Source organism: Geotrypetes seraphini, chromosome 10 (assembly GCF_902459505.1).
Source record: "Geotrypetes seraphini chromosome 10, aGeoSer1.1, whole genome shotgun sequence".
NCBI lineage: Eukaryota > Metazoa > Chordata > Amphibia > Gymnophiona > Dermophiidae > Geotrypetes > Geotrypetes seraphini.
In genome coordinates this window covers 92053521-92072295 of record NC_047093.1, presented here as the reverse complement: position 1 = coordinate 92072295, position 18775 = coordinate 92053521, and the positions used below count along the sequence as shown (strand labels likewise).

Here is an 18775-nt window from a genome sequence, read left to right as displayed (position 1 = left end):
GGAGATTCGGATTCTCAGACAGTTGTCAAGAGGCAGTGGTGGCCCTTGACCAAGGGGAGGACCCTACAGTGCACGGTGGAAATTGAAGTTGGATTCTCTGCAGACCCAGGCTACCCAGTGCTCAGTTGTGAGTGGCATGCTGTTAATCATAGAGCATTGGGCCTCCCCGGAGGTTCCTTATGGGCGGCTATGACTAAGTCGAAGCATTACTCTTTGGCTCCTGGCTTTCAACAACTCTTTGTACAGCCTAAAGTGTATTCACTAGTGATGCAGATTACCAAGCATTCTTTCCTGCCTAGTGAAAGATGGGTCATTTTAAAGGATCACAGGGTGAATGTTCCTCTTAAAAGGCAATTTGAGGCCCTGGTTCTGGGGACTAAGGCTGCAGCAACGGCCTCTTTCGTGGCATGTTCCTGCCATACTAGGTTATGTTGTGCTGGCGGGGGTGGATTATACGGTAGATGCTCTCTATGACATAATTAGAGTCCTAAGCAGGGCAGGATTAACACAAGTACACTGGGCCCCCCAGTCTCCACCCCACCATGCCCTGCCCCATGTATTTACCAATTTACTTCTTTATTTCCTCTTTATTTCTTTTATTTTAAAATTCAAAACAAACAAAGATTACCATACCAGTGCCAGTGTACAGTTTTTCTTCTATGCAACCTCCAAACATCTCTGAACAAATCCCCCCTTCCTTCCTAGATGAAGAGATCTTCAGCTGGCAGGGCTTTCGGAAGCCAAATAATTTATATTTTGCATATGTGTAGGAGGCATGGGGCATGTTGGGAAGAAAATTTAGTGCCCATCATTTTATTGGACTAAAACATTTCTTACTTAGCTTTCGGAGGTTAAAACCTCTTTCTTCAGATCAGTAAACTATACTGCTGTTACAGTATCCCTGTCCTGACCTGACCTGAAGAAAGGAGTTATGATCTCTGAATTAGTAAAAAATGTATTAAAATTAGTTTAATAAACAGTATCATCTTATTTCCATTTTCTATTAATAAACGATTATCAATACAGCTACAATAATACCTTATTCTATAGCAAAAATAAATAAATAAATAAAATTTTCTACCTTTGTTGTCTGGTTTCTGCTTTCCTCTTCTTCTCATCATTCTCTTCCTTCCATCCACTGTCTGCCCTCTCTCTGCCTCTCCCATATGGCATCTGCCTTCTTTCTATGCCTCTTCCAAAATTTATCTGCCTCTCCATTCCATCTCTTTCTCCCTTCCCCCCCCCATTGGTGTGGCATCCATCTTCTTCCCTTCCCTCCTCCAATGGTCTGGCATCTCTCTCCTCTCCTTCCCTTCCCTCTCCCACACCCCCGTGGTCTGGCATTTTACTCTCTCTTCTCCCTTCCCCCCACTTCCATCTGCATCTGCCACCTTTCTTTCCCTCCAACCCAACTGCATCTAGTATCCTTCCCCCTTATGTTTCTCTTTCCTTTCCTTGCACACCAATTCCATCAGCATCTGCCCCCTTTCTCTTCCTCCACCACCCTTCCATACCACCCTGCCCTCTTTCTCTTCCTCCACCACCCTTCCATACCATCCTGCCCCCTTTCACTTCCTTCACCACCCCTCCATACAATCCTTCTCACAACCCTTCCATACCAACCTGCCCCCTTTCTCTCCCTCCACCACCCTTCCATGCTCCTTTCTCCCTCCCCTTCAAACATTGCAGCTGCCAGCTCTCAGCTCCTTTGCAAAAGGCAGTCCGAAAGCAGAATTAGAACAGCTGACGGCATCGGGTTACTCCCCCCCCCTGCATCAATGGCAATGTGGCCGGATCTATTACAGGAAGGTCCTGTGATGACTGCGTCTGCTGGTCCATCCCCCTCCAATGTCACTTCCCGAGCAAGTAAGTGATGTCAGAGGGGGATGGACCGGCAGACACAGTCATCGCGGGACCTTCCTGTAACAGAGCCAGCCACATTGCCGTCGATGGAGGGGAGGGCTCGTTACCATTGATGCCAGGAGGAGGCCGTTGCTGTTTTAAAAAAATGGCAAGATGAGTTGTCCTCCTTCAGCGGGCCCTCCTCACAGTTTCAGGCCCTAGGCATGTTCTATTGGGCCTATTGATTAATCCAACCCTGGTCCTAAGCCAAGCTTCTGTTTACATGATTTCTACCTGCAGAATGATCTGGATCAGACAATGGGTGAGGGATTTAGCTTCTAAAGCCACACTAAGCAGGCTTCTGTTTAAGGGCCAGATGCTCATGGTATGAAGCTGGATGCTATTATGACCAGTGTGACAGATTGTCACTCTAAGGCCTTGCCAGACAGCAGACCTTGGGCCCCTAGAGGTCTGATTGAGGCCATTTTCAAATATCCCGGAGGTTTCATCCGTACTACAGAGGTTCTGCTACTCAGAGACCATATGAAGAGTCAAGACAGGTTTGGCAGTACCAGAAAGCTCAAGTGCTCTGGGTCTAATGCTGCAGCAGCCTCCAAGAAAGTCCAGTGACACCAGGTCCCTGTCTATGCCTCCGCAGATAGGAGGGTGGTTGTTCACTTACAGGAAGGCTTGGACACAGATCTGCCCAGACCACCAAGTGCTGGATATTATTCAAGAGGGTTACAAAACCCCTGCCTCTCTCTCTCAAATTGCATTCCACTAGTAGTGGGACATCCTCATGGGTGGTGCACATGGCAGACTCAGCTGAGGAGATTTTCAGTGCAGCTATGTGGTATACTTTTCATACCTTAACAAAACTTTATAGGCTGGATATAGCAGCACATGTGGACACTGCCTTTGGGTCCTTGTTTTTAAGGGCAATCTTATCTGTCCCACCCTAGACACAACAGACTGCTTTGGTACGTCACCTATCATCCAGAATCCTTTGCCCTTTGCACTACAAGGGAAAATTTGTTTTTTACCTCAATTTTCTTTGTAGTAGAAGGGCAAAGGATTCTGGATGCCCCGCCCTGTCAGTTGCTTCACCTACCTTCGGACAGATGTGCATATCCAGAGATGGGAAATTTTCTGTGCCAGCCAGAAATGAAAAGAACATATCAGTGGTAAAAAGAAAAAAATTCCAGACAAATTAGAATGGATTGGGACTTTCAGTCCTCCATTTGTGTTAGTACTAGTTGCACGCAAACAGGTGGGTTGTTCACTCCACCTAAGTTTTTGATGTGATTATTCATATTAATTATATTTGTTACAGCGCAAAATAGAATTGATCTGTCAGGGAGGTTTCCTGTGCCCCTCCTTCATATTTTCTTAGTTACAGTGGAGATTGACTGCTTTGGTACAAACTAAAGGTGGCAGTACAGTCCACTGGGGAAGGAGGCAGAGTTGAAAGATGTGATTGACATCCTTGTGCAAACAGTTCGCAGGAAGAGGGTGATAACCTATTGTCCGGAATCCCATCATCCTTAATCCTTTGCCCTTCTACTACAAAGAAAATTATCAAGGTAAGAACCTAATTTTTCCCATCTAATATTTACAGATACATTAATTCACTGCGATCTAGTTAATTCTGATTAATATATATATTTCCATGTCTCCAGTGGAGAGATTTAGCCAACCATTTCACAGTTCATTGGGATAATGGAAGGAAAAACATATCTCTTCAAATCCTCATTTAACCTTTAGAATAACTTTTCTGCGTACATCTAAACAATTAATACGTCCTCACACATTTTCCCCAACCTAATCGTTTGGTCCTACCCATATCATACCCCTTTCTTCCCTTGAGGAAACAACAATTTGTAACTTTTATTCCCTAATGTCCTCTCCTAATGTTTCTTAGTTCGTCTGTATTGTCAATCTGTCATAGCCCTTTGAAAATTGTTAATGTAAAATAACTTGTTTTACTGTTTTATACTACTATCCTTTTTACTATGTAATTCGCTTAGATTTAATAGGCGAACCATCAAATTTTATTAAACTTGAAACTTGAAACTTGAAAAAGGTAACACCAGTAATGGTCCCAGTACCCTTTTTTTGCCTTTAACTCCCATCCAGTGGTATATTCAGAGATTTCTGTATTACCTTTGCCATCTAAAAAAATAATATAAGAAAACAGGATGCCAAATCCAAGGAGAGGATAAGAGAGACTCAGATATGCAGCCCACTGATCTTAAACCCTTTCAAGCCCAAAGTATATTTCTATTAATAGAAGTATTTAGATTTAGTAATAATAATAATTCAGATGGACCCCAATTTCAAATCTACCTCCTTATGAGTGTTATATTGATCCTCAGCTGCACCGCTCCATGTTCAAACTTTATCACCACATTAAGCTTGATGTGCAGAATCTTCCCTGGATCAGTTTTACTTGTGTGATAATAACTTCGTTTTTATATCTATTTAAACACGATTTTAAATACATTTAATTATAGATAAAGTGCTTTATAAGAGAAACTTATCTTAGTATTTGGTCAATAATGGGACTCTTGCGCCAACATGTTTCGTGCTACGGCGTTTTTTTCAAGGCTGGGTCCCTATGTTGCTCACGCCATCCGATTTGACCAACAATTTTAAATTAGTAAAGATGCCAAATACTAAGATAAGTTTCTCTTATAAAGCACTTTATCTATAATTAAATGTATTTAAAATCGTGTTTAAATAGATATAAAAACGAAGTTATTATCACACAAGTAAAACTGATCTAGGGAAGATTCTGCACATCAAGCTTAACATGGTGATAAAGTTTGAACGTGGAGTGGTGCATCTGAGGATCAATATAACACTCATAAGGAGGTGGATTTGAAAGCTGGGGTCCATCTGAATTATTATTATTACTAGTGAGATTGAATGTTATAATACCATTAAGTGCCTGTTATTGACTGTATTTAGATTGAGGCCAGGTATCCCCACACTGTGGAGCAGGCAGTCTGGGCATGAGACATACTCATATGGTAAAAGGTTGAGAATAAGGCACAGGATGGAAAGAATCAAAGCAGGAGGCTCAGGGAAAAGGAGTGTGTACTGTGAATGCTGCATGATTGTGGAACGGCTATCTGTGTCCTGCCTTTGATTCTACTACTGCTACTACTATTTATTATTTCTATAGCACTGCCAGATGAACACAGTGTTGTACATTAAACATGCAAAAGAGTCCCTGCTCAAAAGAGCTTACAATCTAATTATGACATAGTATATGCTAAAAGTGCGACTGGAAAGATAGGAAGGAAACCATGAGATAACAGAGCCTTGGAATCCAATCAATGACAGTGCATTGATAAGTAGATTGTGATCTACAGTATCAAATGCCACAGATAGATCAAGGAGGATGAGGGCAGAGTAGAGGCCTTTGGATTTGGCCAGGAGCAAGTCATTGAAGACTTTAGCAAGGGCAGTTTCTGTAGAATGGAAAGGGTGAAAGCCTGAATGGAGTGGGTCAAGAATAGCTCGAGACAAAAGAAAGTCAAGACAACAGCAGTGAACAGCACATTCGAGTAGCTTGGATAAGAAGGGGAGGAAGGAGACAGGGGGCAGGTAAGGTCCAGCAAGGGTTTTTTGAGGAGCGGTGTAACTATGGTATATTTGAAGGTGTCGGGTTGCAATAGAGAGCAATAGGTTGAAAAAATGACAGATAGTGGGGATAACAGTGGGATAGATGGTGATCAATAGGCATGTGGGGATGGGATCAGAGGTAGTAAGTTTGGAGGCGGAAAGAAGATGAGCAGTTTCCTCCTCCATGATTTCAGAGAAGGAAGAAAAGGTGGCAGGGGTCAGCGGGGCGCACAGGAGGTTGGAGAGGCGGAGCCGATTTGGTCAAGAACTCAAGGTTAATCTTGTGAACCATGTCATAGAAGTACTCGGCCATGGTCTGGGGAGAAAGTAAAGGAGCAGTCGGAAGTGAAGGCACTTTTGAGTAGAGAGTCGAGCGTGGTAAAGAGACGGCAAGGGTTGGATCCAAGAGAATCAGTCAAACAGGCATAGTAGTCTTGTTTTGCAAGTGACAGGGCGGATTGGAAGGAAGCCAGCAGGAATTTGAAGTGAACAAAGTCAGGGTGAGCACGGGATTTCAGCCAGTGACATTCTGCAGATTGGGCACAGGAACATTAGTAATGGATCTTAGAGGTCAGCCAGGGCTGGGGTTCAGTGTGCCTTCTAGGACGTGATATGGGAGGAGCAAGTGTGTGAAGAGTAGAAGAGAGAATGGTATTATAAGAAGAGACTACTTTAGTGACAGATTTACATTGACAAATTCTCATGCTCTGGAGTGTATGCCTGGCTATACATACTCTCAAAAAGGTGCTCTTGTACATTTTAAGAACTACTGCTCATCTCTCTTTCTGCTGAGAGCTTCAGAGTCCAGTTAAGGAGTTGAGCACCAGGCAGGGTTGACTTTTCTGTGACACCTGATCAAATCTGAAGGCACAACAATATACCATGAAAAGGCACAACAATATACCATGAAACACTAGCTGGGAAACACTACTGCATGCATCAGAACAGGAAATTATTTTCTGTTATTTGAGGATCTTAAATTAACAGCAATTTTATTTCATGATGGTCAACTTGTACTATTTAATTTTGCCAGTCATTTAACTGTATAACTTCTATATTGTTAAGATTCACACTACGCTTTAACCTTTCAGATTCTAGTTTGTGTATATTTTCTCCACTGCTGACTGATTGCATTTCAATTTTTATGGAACTTTCAGTCTGTAGAAATGAAAGAAATGGGTCCTAATATTTCCGGTGGAGATCACCAGCCTGACCTCGAGAGCCAGGGTAGGGCGGCATCGATGCCACGTTTGGCTGCTGAAACCCAGGTGAGAGCATGCTCACAAGCAAAGACACAACTAGCTCAGAAGTTGAAAAATTAATAGATCAAACATAAAAATTAGATATTCTTGGCCATGCACACCCCCTACTCTGCAACATCCTGTAGTAGTGATTTCCACAAGTTATCTATATATTGCAAGGGTAATTTCCAAATCCATTTATGCATGGAAAAATTATTTACATCCATATATAAATTCTCTGAAAATTACACGCCTCCAATGTGACTAAGACTACCATACTGAATATACTTTTAGCCACATTTAGAGGAATTATTCTCGGAGGCTTCTCTAGGTCAGGGACAGAAAATTAGTCTAAATTATATTTTCAAAATTGCATGGACTTTTCCAACAAAACTCAACCTGTAGAAAAAGAAGTGGTGACTGTGTTTCTGAGGAAAAATACACATTTGAAAAGTAGTTGTTTTACAGTAAATCTGACAATTGATCATTCCATGATGGTGAGCTTATCACCAGCATATGTTAAGGCAGATTTTACATAGAATTAAAGAAATCAGAATTGAGACATTCAGGTTGGGACATGTCAGATTCTGGTAGTAGTTCAGAAAAAGATATGACAAAGTAGAGCCTCTTCTAAAATATATGCAGGGAAAAACATGTATGTGCCAGCTATGTAAGGTGCAGCAACTATTTTGCAATTATCAACCTTTATAATATCAATGGAGGGAATTTGATGCTTACGCGTTGCTATTTCAGAACATACATATGGAAGTGCCCACACTTGGAGAGGAATTATCAATATGGGCTACTGTTAAGACAGATTATTTTACTGTTAACCCAAGTTATTAGTAATTATATGTGAGGAAGTCTATAGATTGCTGCCACTTCACTTTAAGAATACTCCCTCACAGTATCAAAACCATATTTATAGACCCATAGCCCCATCCAAGGTGGAAGTGAGACAGGATGGGTGTGAAAAGGATTTGGTCCCAATTACTGCCTCACACACTCTGTCATTAGTAAGTCAGATGCATCTGGGGACAATATCTTAGAAACAACAGATGCCCATTATCTCCAAAACATGTCCAATTTATTGTCAGTTCTACAACCCTTTTTATATCATTTTACATGGGTCAGTGTCGTCAGCATATGACGTAAGTACAAACCATATATGGACACAGATCACATGAAACTTTAAAAGAAATGACAAGCACCTTACTATCTAAAGGCTAAAGTCTAAAGGGTGCTCTGCTTAGCAGACACTTTCTTTATCTAAAGCTTCTTACAAATACAGCTGCGAAGACAATTGATTTCACTTCACAACAGGATAAGAAAACACATCTCTCAAACATAAAATGGCCTTGTAGTATATCAGCAAGAGAAGGAAAAACAAACAGGGTCTGGATTTACAGCTTCAAACACAGTTTAAAAAAAACTACAAGACACATGAAATGTGTCCCTCTTACGTCATGAAAATGACATCATAAATGCACAGCATGAGCTTGGAGGGAGAGATACTCTAGATATGTCTCTCGAGGAGGGGTTTTAGGAGCTGTAATACGAATAACATAGCGCATGAGCAGACAAAAAATTACATAAGAGACAAGAATGCAGATAATAATAGAGATTAAAACAATAAGAAGGTCTTTTACCCAGCCCTGCATCCAACTAAAGTACTGATCCCAAGGATTAGATAAACCAGAGTTATGTTTGAGCTCAGCAGAGAGGTCCTCTAATTTCTGAATGGCCATAGTAACCTTTCCTGTAGGACCTGTATTGTCAGGAATAAAAGTGAAACACGATAAAGTACTGGGACCCCCCCTTCTTACAGACACCCCCCCCCTTCTCAGCTAGAAACATATCCAGGGCCATGCGATTTTGAAAAGCCATCTGAGAAGTGGGGCCTAACTGATCAGCAATACCTTGCAAGGCATCTCTAGAGTAGTTCACAAAGCGTTGCTGATTATAATAAATGTAATTAATCCAATCAACATTCTTATTGATAGTAATAAGGGGAATAAGGGACTCAAACCCAGCCTTAACCTGGTCTCAGGCCTTGAATTCATCTGGGACCCCTCTTGGGACCCCTATAGCATCTATGTATATGTGCAGATCAAAACTACCACGGAGATCACGTTTATGTCGAGACAGAGAAGAGGAATAATAATAATAATAAAATAATAATAATAACTTTATTCTTATATACCGCCTACAATCTTGCGACTTCTAGGCGGTTTACAGCAAAGAATATTGCAATGTACATCTGATAGTAACAGCATTAATGATAATAACAACAGTTATGTACTGTAGGGTCGTGAAGTACCTTTCGGTTTGCACAGGGTTGGAAGTTAGTGATTGGGGTTAACAGTTTACATGTGAAGAACCATGTGAATAGGAAGGGTGCCCTTCAGAAAGGATATGCAGGGGCATGATAACCTTAGCTAAAGCGCACTGGCCTATCCACTGGCTGGGTAGCTTAACACGGAGCCGAAAGTCTCCACAGAGCCAGTGAATATCACCTAGGGTGAAAATCTGATGCTGCTACAATGGGGCAAACCTATGATCCAAGACAGAACAATAACCTGGAGGAAAATTGCCTACAAAACTACCCTGTGTCAGATTAGAAACATGACATGTGTAATTACCCTTATAGATGGTAACGGCTATGTCAAGATTTTTCTGTCCAGGCAGCAAAGGGTATTTAGAACGCCACAGCACACAAAGGGGATCGGTAAAATTAGAGGAGGTATTGGTAAATAACCCAAAAAAGCATGGTTGGATACCAGGAGGGAGGTTCAGAGGTACAGTTCCTAAATGGGGTCTAGCTTGAGCACATATGTAACAATTACTCTTATTATGTTGATCAGCAGTGAATTTCATCCATTCTAACTAAAGATTACGTTCTGAAAACCCTACCTCAACAGCCATAGTATATTCAAAGGTGGGATTGGCAATAGCCATCATGTCAGTAAGTTTATTGAATGTAGGGGCCAGTGGGTTAGTATTTTTAGGGCCCCCACAAAATGGCGGGAGAGGATGAGTGGAGGTAGATAGATCCCGTAAGAAAAACTGATGGGTCGGATAGCTAGACCCACCCTTAAACCACATGCCCATAACATACATACCTTCATCAGTAGGTCTAGGGTTGTCAATAGTAAGAGAAAGCTTAATAATTTATTCAGGAACACTTTTCCTATAACAATTTCCGACCTTACGAAGGGTCATACGAGTAAGCAGTGATTTACCATTTTGGTCCACTTTTTTCAGAGCACTTTCTGGTTTATAAGCCCAGTCAGTGCCAGTATTCCACCCTACTGCTCCCCAGGATGCACACTTATTCCCCCCAACGTGAGTCCGTAACATATATATATATATATATATATATCTTTAGTTTTAGGAATCTCCAAGGACCATGAGACATCAATTGATGAACAGTCCACAATATCACAATACTCAAAAGTGAAGGTGGCCATGTTCACACTGCTGGAATTATACCAAAGGGTAGTATACTGTCTATCTTTCTGGATTCCAATTGAAGGGCAGCCCTTGGGAGGAAGTCCAGCTTGACGTTTTAGTCGCAAAGAGGTGCCGGGGGTGCTGTTTACAGATGAGTACATTGTTGGGGTGTCATTTACAGATGGGTATGGGCAGAAAATGTCGTGGACCCAGGACACATCATCCCTGTAGACACAGTTAGAAATGATCCATAAAGGAAGAAAAACTAGCAGCAACTTTGCCAGTAGGAGAATGATAAAGTTGGTAGAATGCTGCGATGAGATCATCATGTTGTTCCACTGAAGGGGGTGAAATCTGCGCAGGGAAGACTTGCTTCTGGGGTTTTTAGGTTAACCCTCTTCAAGCGACTTGCGTGGATCCAAACAGGAAACTCCTCAGTGAGTACAGCAGTCCTGGTCACAGCGATCACAGTAGTGGGAGGGCCAAAGGGGAAATCCGTCTGCTTCCGATCCTTGAAAAGCTTCTGAATGATGACTTCGTCACCAGGCTGGAAAAAATGGGTAGGAATCTGTGGAGAGAAAGGAGTAGTGCAAGACATGTTTCTTTCAATATGCCCTAATGTTTCAATGAGCTTTCGGACGTATTCTTCCTGTATTAAGGGGAGATCACTACTCTCAACTATTGAGGGTTTGTCTACCCATGGGGGCGAGGAAAGGTCGTCCCATGAGAATCTCAAAGGGAGAGTAGCCAGTGGTGCAGGAAGATGAATCAGTCCAGCAGGAACAGACAGTCTCCCTAAACTAGTGAGATGCACACTTGGGATGAAATGATGTCTGTGCAAACAGGGAGAGATACACCAGCTTGAAAAGAGTCCAGATATCATTCAGCAGCTGTACTCCAGTGTGATCCAAATAACAGATAGAAAACGAGAGAGAAACCATGTTGCCTGTACTGAATGTGGCAACATGTGACAATATTAATGCATTTACTTGGTATAGTTATGGCAAAAGAGAGACAATATTCAGTTACTTAAGGTTCTTAATCGGACATTCCAAAAAGATATGTTTTTGTGTGCTGCATATAACTATTATGGCACTTCAGAGAGACCATACTTATGTACTGAATGTAGTCGGAAATATATACTGTGGTACGCAGCCTATGCCTGCTAGGTGTGTCCCTAGTGCAGAGCCCAGTTTAAAGGCCAACCCTTCCCCCAGTGTTACAGATAAACCTTTTCTTGATTCTCCTGATGCTATTTCTCCCTTGCTCTCTAGAGGGAGTCAGAGAGCACGAGTGCAGAGCGCCCATCCCCCTCTCAGGCCCAGGGTTGCTGATAGGAAATACTTCCCACCTGAGGGTTGGGGGCGGGGCTGCAAATTAGTTGCCCAGAGAGGAAAGCTCCTGGGAAATCAGTTAAAAGGAGGAGAGGCACAGGACAAGCAGGAGAGCTCAGGGCTGGGAGATCCTGATGGCAGTTCTCCACTGGAATCTATGGAGCTGATGGAAGCCGGAGAAGAATCTTCTTTGAAGGAGAATGAAGAACCTCAGGCCATGGAAATTGACCCGGATTCATCTGCTGCTCCAGTGAGTGAGATTCTGCCAATGGAAGTTTGCTTCATGGAAGGTAAGCCGCTCGTGGAATAAAAGTGAGTAGCTGTGACCTTATTGTATGAAGGACTTCCAAGGTTATGTTATGCCTTGTAGGAGCTTTAGAAACCAAGAGCTCCAGAAGATTTAAAAGACTCATGTGAAGGTGGTTTTTTTTTTTGTTTCTCTTTCATAAGAAAAGGACTGTATCCAGCCCAGGTAGTGGGGGTTCGCCTCACGTATTTTGTGGTGGGATAGTGGGTCTGTTTGGCAGTTTATCACCACGTGAAGCGCACTACCTGCCCAGTATTCTAGCAGCTGGGTAAGTCACAGCCCTAGCTCTGACTAGTGCTGTGGTAGTCAATTCAAAGACTGTTTGTATTTTGAATATTTTGTTTTTCATTGCTGGGAAATGAGTAGGGGCTGAAGCCCATAGCCTGAATCTTAGAAAAAGACTTGAACTGGGACATTTCCACTTTTTGGACAGTTTGCTGTTTTGTGTTTTTTTTCTTTTTACTGTTTTGGGACTATTTGCTAATCGCAGAAATATCCTGACAAGGTTTATGTTTACTACGTGCAAGAATAAATCCTGAGTTTGATTTAAGTAACTACCCTTACCTGGTGTGGCAGTATTTTTCTTCCGCTATTATTTTCTTTGTGAAGCTCACCGCGGCTCACAAGAGCACAACTCCCGTGTCCCAGCCACTCAGGGCCCATTGTCCTGAGCCGGTTGGTGACAATACTGAATGGATCATATGTAGGGAGCACCACGGAATAAACACTGTATAGAATAAAACTTTTTCTTAAACATATAACCCCTAACTAAGCTACATTTAGAATATGAAAGCTATAAGTAAAAAGAACATTGCGCAATTAGGCTAGTAAGAAGTGGGAAAAGAGCTCTAGAAATGGCCAATGTTATGTATCCTGGGGTACCCACTAAGCTAAAACAAGTAGACATGACACAGACAAAACATAAAACACAAAGTTTTAGGCGTGAAGCTATTTTTCCATCTGTCAAGTGTGCAGGGCTGAATGTAACTCTACAAATAAACACATTGTTATAGCAAACCAAAATAAAGATAAACATATAAGTAATACAAATAATGTATATCATAACCATCTCATATTCGGAAAAAGACATAAAGCTAATGTCTCTTTGGAGCGTCTCTATCTCTGCAGTGATAAAGAGGACCCTTGGAATACATTAGAAATATCTTTGTGCCAAAACTGGTCTGGGATGGCTATGTATATCCGAACTACTGCTAAGAAAAAGAAAAAACATTTTAAATTGGCAACATCCTAATTTCAGCTAAAACAATAGGAAGGAATTTTTTTCCAATTTACAAACGTGCCAACTGTAGCTATTGAGCTATATATGTCTGTATCAGGGAGCGAAGGTCAAGAATGAAAAAAATCACTGGCAAGGAGTTGAAATGTCGAGCGAGCACTGCAATGACCAATGCCATGAAATTGAGCAATGAATAAGGGAGAGCTAGCAGCTGGTATACAGGGTTTCCCCTTTTTGCACCAAAGTCCGTCCGAAGGGCGGCTTTGGGCATCTGCCAGACACCAGGCATCAAGTTCAGAGGGGGTAACAAAGGACTGAAGCTGAGAAAAAGAGAGAAAGGGAATCCTGTTCACCCTTGAGACCCAGAAGCCCATTTAAAAGAAGGGCTTGGACATCGTGAGAAGTGTGAAGGGTAGTGAGGTGACCAAGGGGCAGAGAAGTAGCCAGCTCTACCACCATAGCACATGCAGCCAGGGCTCTCAAGCAGGCAAGCTTGCCTTAAACTTGAACAGGAGTGACTTTAGAAAAAAAAGGCAACAGGGTGTAACTTACTGCCATGATCTCCCGCCATGGTTTTACAATGGTCCCGAACAAAGAGATGAAACATTTGGTCATAATCAGGAAGACCCAGACCTGGGCTAGAAACCAAAGCACATTTCAAATGTCCAAAAGCATCCAACATTTCTTTAGTCCATCTGATAAGATCAGTCATTTCAGAACCCAGGGTCTGTCTCAGAATCTGGTCATTAAAGGAACAATCAGGGATCCATTGGCGGCAGTAACCAATCATACCAAGAAAAGTAAGCATGTCCTTTTTGGTAGCTGGGCGGGGCAGACCCAGAACAGCAGCAATGCGGGAGGTGCTGATTTTCCTCTGACCATGAGACAGGACAAAACCCAGGTATTTCACTTCAGATTTACACCATTGCAGTTTATTTCGTGACACCTTGTGACCACACACAGATAACCATTGTAAAAGGTGCAAACTATCAGCCTGACAGGTCTCCTGAGTTATGGAACACAAAAGGAGGTCATCCACATACTGGATGAGGACAGAACCATGAGGGGTAGTCCATGGCTGTAGAGTAGCCCGGAGAACAATGGAGAACACCACAGGGGAGTCAACATAGCCCCAGGGCATTCTACACCAGGTATACTGTTGCTTAAAGGTGAAGGCAAAAAGGGGCTGAGGAGCCTCATCAACAGGGAGTAAAAAAAACATTCTTTAGGACAATGACAGAAAAAAAAAACATTGGCTCCAGGTGGAATGGAAGAGAGGAGGGAAGGAACATCAGGGGCAATGGGTGCAATGAGAATTACCAAAGCATTAACAGCCCTAAGGTCTTGGATGAAGTGGGGGGTGCCATCAGCTTTAACAACAGGATTGATGGACATATTGTAGGAAGAGATGGTGGTTTGGATAATACCGGAGGAAAGAAAGGAAGCAATTAGTGGAATCATGACTTTCTCCTTCTCCCGGGAGATCAGGTACTGCTTAATGAAAACGGGAATGAGTGATTTCAGAGAAGCACGAGAGGGGGTACATGAAATAGAGCCTACAGCATTGTCAGCGAAAGCCCAAACCGGGGAGTCTGGGGGAAGGGGAAAAAGCATTCATGCGCGGACCCTGATAGTGTAAGCAAAGAACAACAGCAGCTGGTCTGACAGCCACAAGTGCGTTTGTGCTTTATTCCCCACTAAATCTTGTAACTACTTGAACCCTGTCAAGTTATTCTATCGATAAATCCAGATATCTTATACTTGTATTTCTATACCACAACATGTAATTTACTTAAATCGTTGTAATGTAATTCTCTCGGTAATGTCCTGATCTCTTTTAACTGTAATCCACTTAGAACCGCAAGGCACAGGCGGAATAGAAATCACAAATGTAATGTAATGTAATTTAATTCAGACTGCCAATTAGAGAAATGTTTCTTTAAGTCAGAAAGAGTAAAACAGAATCGCATTCCTTAAAGTCAGTAACTAGGTATCCAAATAAGCACAGAGAGAATTTACAACTTGCTAATCTTCTAAAAAACAAAACAAAAACATGAGCCTTGCACAAGAAAGGAAGCCTATAAAACAGAAGTTTTTCTTTTATAAGCCAGCACAGAACACAGAGGAAGCAGCCGAAGGAGGAACGCACAATATGAGTCAGAGTCAAACTATTGTACGTTCGAGAGGGAGACAAGAAACAGTTCTTGTATACAAGCTGCGAGGGAAAGATCTTAGACTGAAAACAGCTATCAAACTCTGCTTGCAATTCATTTCACATAACAGCATGTCCTACCTCAGTGTTAAACTTATAAGCAGTGCAAACTTATACGGGAAAGGACTGGTGACACAGAGAGATGTGAGCTGGAGGGAGAGTGTCACACACAAGGGCAACATAAGCCTTACAAGTCTCATCCCAGTTGGGGGCCTAAGGAACTGACAGAGGAGCATAAGCGCTTAGACATTTGTCCTGACACTTGGCCCATTATCATGAAGAAGTGAAAACTTTATTAAGTCCTCTCAACAGAAACACTCAGAAAATTAACGTGGGAAGTCATGGAGCATCCAGCATCCAGTCCAGATTTAGCACCATCTGATTTCCACCTTTATGGAGCACTCAAAGAAGCTTTAAGGGGCAACTGGTTATACGCCAGCTTATTTGTTGTTGGGAAAAGAAAGATTATTGCCTCATAAAGAACTATTTGATCAGTCTGATTTGGACAATACTGAAATTAATTTGGATGATTGGTTCAAAGAGCATAGATTGAAACTTCAGAAGGCTCATAAATTTGCGACTGAAGCATCTGAAAAAGCTTCTCAAAATATTAAGAAGACTTATGATCGGCATTCTCGAGGAAGTCCTTTCGATATCAATGATTGGGTTTTGATAAGGAAACATAATTTCAGGCAAAGACACAAAATTCAAAATGTATGGGAAACAGAACCATACCAAGTTATACAAGAAGGGGAAGAATCCTAAGTGCCTTTATGACCCATAACAAAAACAATATAACAATGCAGAAATTTTCGCTTACCTTACCTTATAAGCGAGGTACAGGACAGTAATATACAATAAAATCTTATACTCTATAAAATCTTATCTAAGCGATAGAAAAGGAAAGGCACATACAAAGAGTGTTAACCCCACAAATGACAGAGTGGGCAGGCGGTTCTATAAATAATTTCATTCTTCCCGAAAGAACGGCAGCTGCTTATATTCACGATGGGAGCTTCCCAAAAATTCCCTGGGAGTTTCCCAAAAACTCCGTAATAGAAATAGACTTCCAAAATCCTTAACTTAAAAATAAAGAGTTGGAACAAGACGCTAATACCAGTGAGTATTAAAGAACAAAAAAAAAATTCAGAAATGCTCACAAAGTACTGGTGATGTCATCGTCCCCATCCCGGGCAAGCCCCCACTGAAAAGGATTTGGAACCAATTACTGCCTCACACACTCTGTCATTAGTAAGTCAGATGTATCTGGGGACAATATCTTAGAAACAACAGACGCCCAACATGTCCAATTTATTGTCAGTTCTACAACCCTTTTTATATCATTTTACATGGGTCAGTGTCGTCAGCATATGACGTAAGTACAAACCATATATGGACACAGATCACATGAAACTTTAAAAGAAATGACAAGCACCTTACTATCTAAAGGCTAAAGTCTAAAGGGTGCTCTGCTTAGCAGACACTTTCTTTATCTAAAGCTTCTTACAAATACAGCTGCGAAGACAATTGATTTCACTTCACAACAGGATAAGAAAACACATCTCTCAAACATAAAATGGCCTTGTAATATATCAGCAAGAGAAGGAAAAAAAAAACAGGGTCTGGATTTACAGCTTCAAACACAGTTTAAGAAAAACTACAAGACACATGAAACGTGTCCCTTCAGGGTGGAGAGCAGGAACAAGGAAGTATAAAAGCTCAGAGTCAGGGCACAGCTAGGTTAAGGAGGCCAGAGGGAAGCAGGGTTGTCCAACTGCATATTCTTTCACCACCTATGTATAAACTGCAACCAAAACAGTCAGGTAAGCCTAAAGTAACCATTTATTTTTTTCCCTCAAAACGGGACATCTACTAATTTTCAGCCCAGCCCCAGCCCTAGCCCCACCCCAATTTATTCCATTCATTTTTCATGTACACACAATATCTTATTAATTCATAAAATTAAATAAAACACAAAGCACACTGTATGCAGAGAAAATGTTAATTATCATTTATATTCGGGGGGTTTCAAAGAGGTAATATTTTTTCAGGTTGAAAATTAGTCTTACAGCTGTGTTTTGAATAAGCTGCATTTTATGGACTAGAGTAGTGTTGATTCCCATGTAGTTGGAGTTACAAGCGGATAGCACAAGAAATTCTATCATTAGGGGTACAATTAAAATGGACTAAGCAAGCTTTTATCAATCGCCCGACTTTACTTAACCAAGAGACACTGCAGGTCACCCAGATAGCTATGGATTCCCTTATTCATGAGGGCACAACCCATATGCTTTTGTATCGTAGAGGAAAATTTTATAGATATGGTAATAAAGCAGGGAAGCTTTTGGCTCAAGTTGTAAAACTGTGTATGGGGGTAGTCGAGAATTGTTGCTGCCATGCGGGATGTGAGTGGGTGAGGTACGAACCATTCAGCATATATAACTAACCAGTTTGTTCAGTATTTTCAATCTTTTTACACAATGGATCAGTCATGTGAACTTGCCAACAAGATCTGGTAATTTGCATGGGAGGAGAGAGGAAAGGCAGGGGAGAGTAGAGAGATAAATCCAGTGATATTCAAAAGTGACCTCAGTCTTACTCATGGTTAAAGGCTTTTTTGAACAGCCAAGCTTTTAAATTGGCTTTCTCTACTCATCCTTTCCAGACTGGACTATTGTAACTTCATCTATTTAAGTCTAACCAAGAAAAGACTTCAAAGACTTCAGCAGATTAAGAACACTGTGGCTTCTGTCCAAACTTCACTGGCTTCCAGTAATTTCCAGGGTTCACTTTAAATGCGCCTGCCTAACTTTTAAGATCCTACATGGCATCTTTCCTCCCCTTATTCCACTATCTTGGAACTCCTCGAGCCCTGATACCACCAGATCCACCCCAAAATTTAAACTATGCTTCCCCTCGTTAAAAGGCGTCATCTATGCGGGACAATTAGGGGTATCTCTCTCCTTCAGAATCACAGAGCTTTGGAATAACCTTACTACCCCAATTCGGAATCTGGGCTCCTTCCAACTATTCCGAAAACATCTGAAAACTTGGCTATTCTCAAAAATGTAACACTTTCTTCCCTCTATATTCCTCCTCTAAACCTTACTATGGTGTTCCCTCTTTATACTAAGTTCCTTTAAATCTTCTTTATATTAAGCTCCTGTAACCCTTACTATGGAGTTCCTCTTCTTACTAAGCTCCTGCAAACTGTGCCGAGCTCTATGATTGTGGAGATGATGCGGTATGTAAACTTAAGGTTTAATTTAGTTTAGTTTACAAATATGTTTTGCCCAGATATATCTATTATATCGAGTAAAACCAATGCTGTCTTCATTTGATTTTCATGCTGTTGTGCAGGCGATGGTCTTGTCGCGGCTTGCCTACTGCAATGTTCTGTACCTGGGGATAACCAAACTAGGTGCAGGGCATTGCAGGTGGTACAAAATGGCATGGCATGATTGATAACAGGTACATTGAGGTATGAGTATATCACACCTTACCTTCAACAGCTGCATC

The 18775-nt window shown here is 41.7% G+C and overlaps 1 protein-coding gene across 5 annotated transcripts in view; it reads left to right on the top strand.

The window, feature by feature from the left end:
* The window catches only part of CACNA1B (calcium voltage-gated channel subunit alpha1 B), a 1471643-nt gene that overhangs the window by 1395534 nt on the left and 57334 nt on the right, over positions 1 to 18775 (top strand). For all 5 annotated transcript variants that reach the window (XM_033960470.1, XM_033960471.1, XM_033960469.1 and 2 more), the window contains one exon: positions 6630 to 6740. In XM_033960470.1, coding sequence (XP_033816361.1) covers positions 6630 to 6740 — 111 coding nt within the window. The remainder of the gene's footprint in view (positions 1 to 6629; positions 6741 to 18775) is intronic.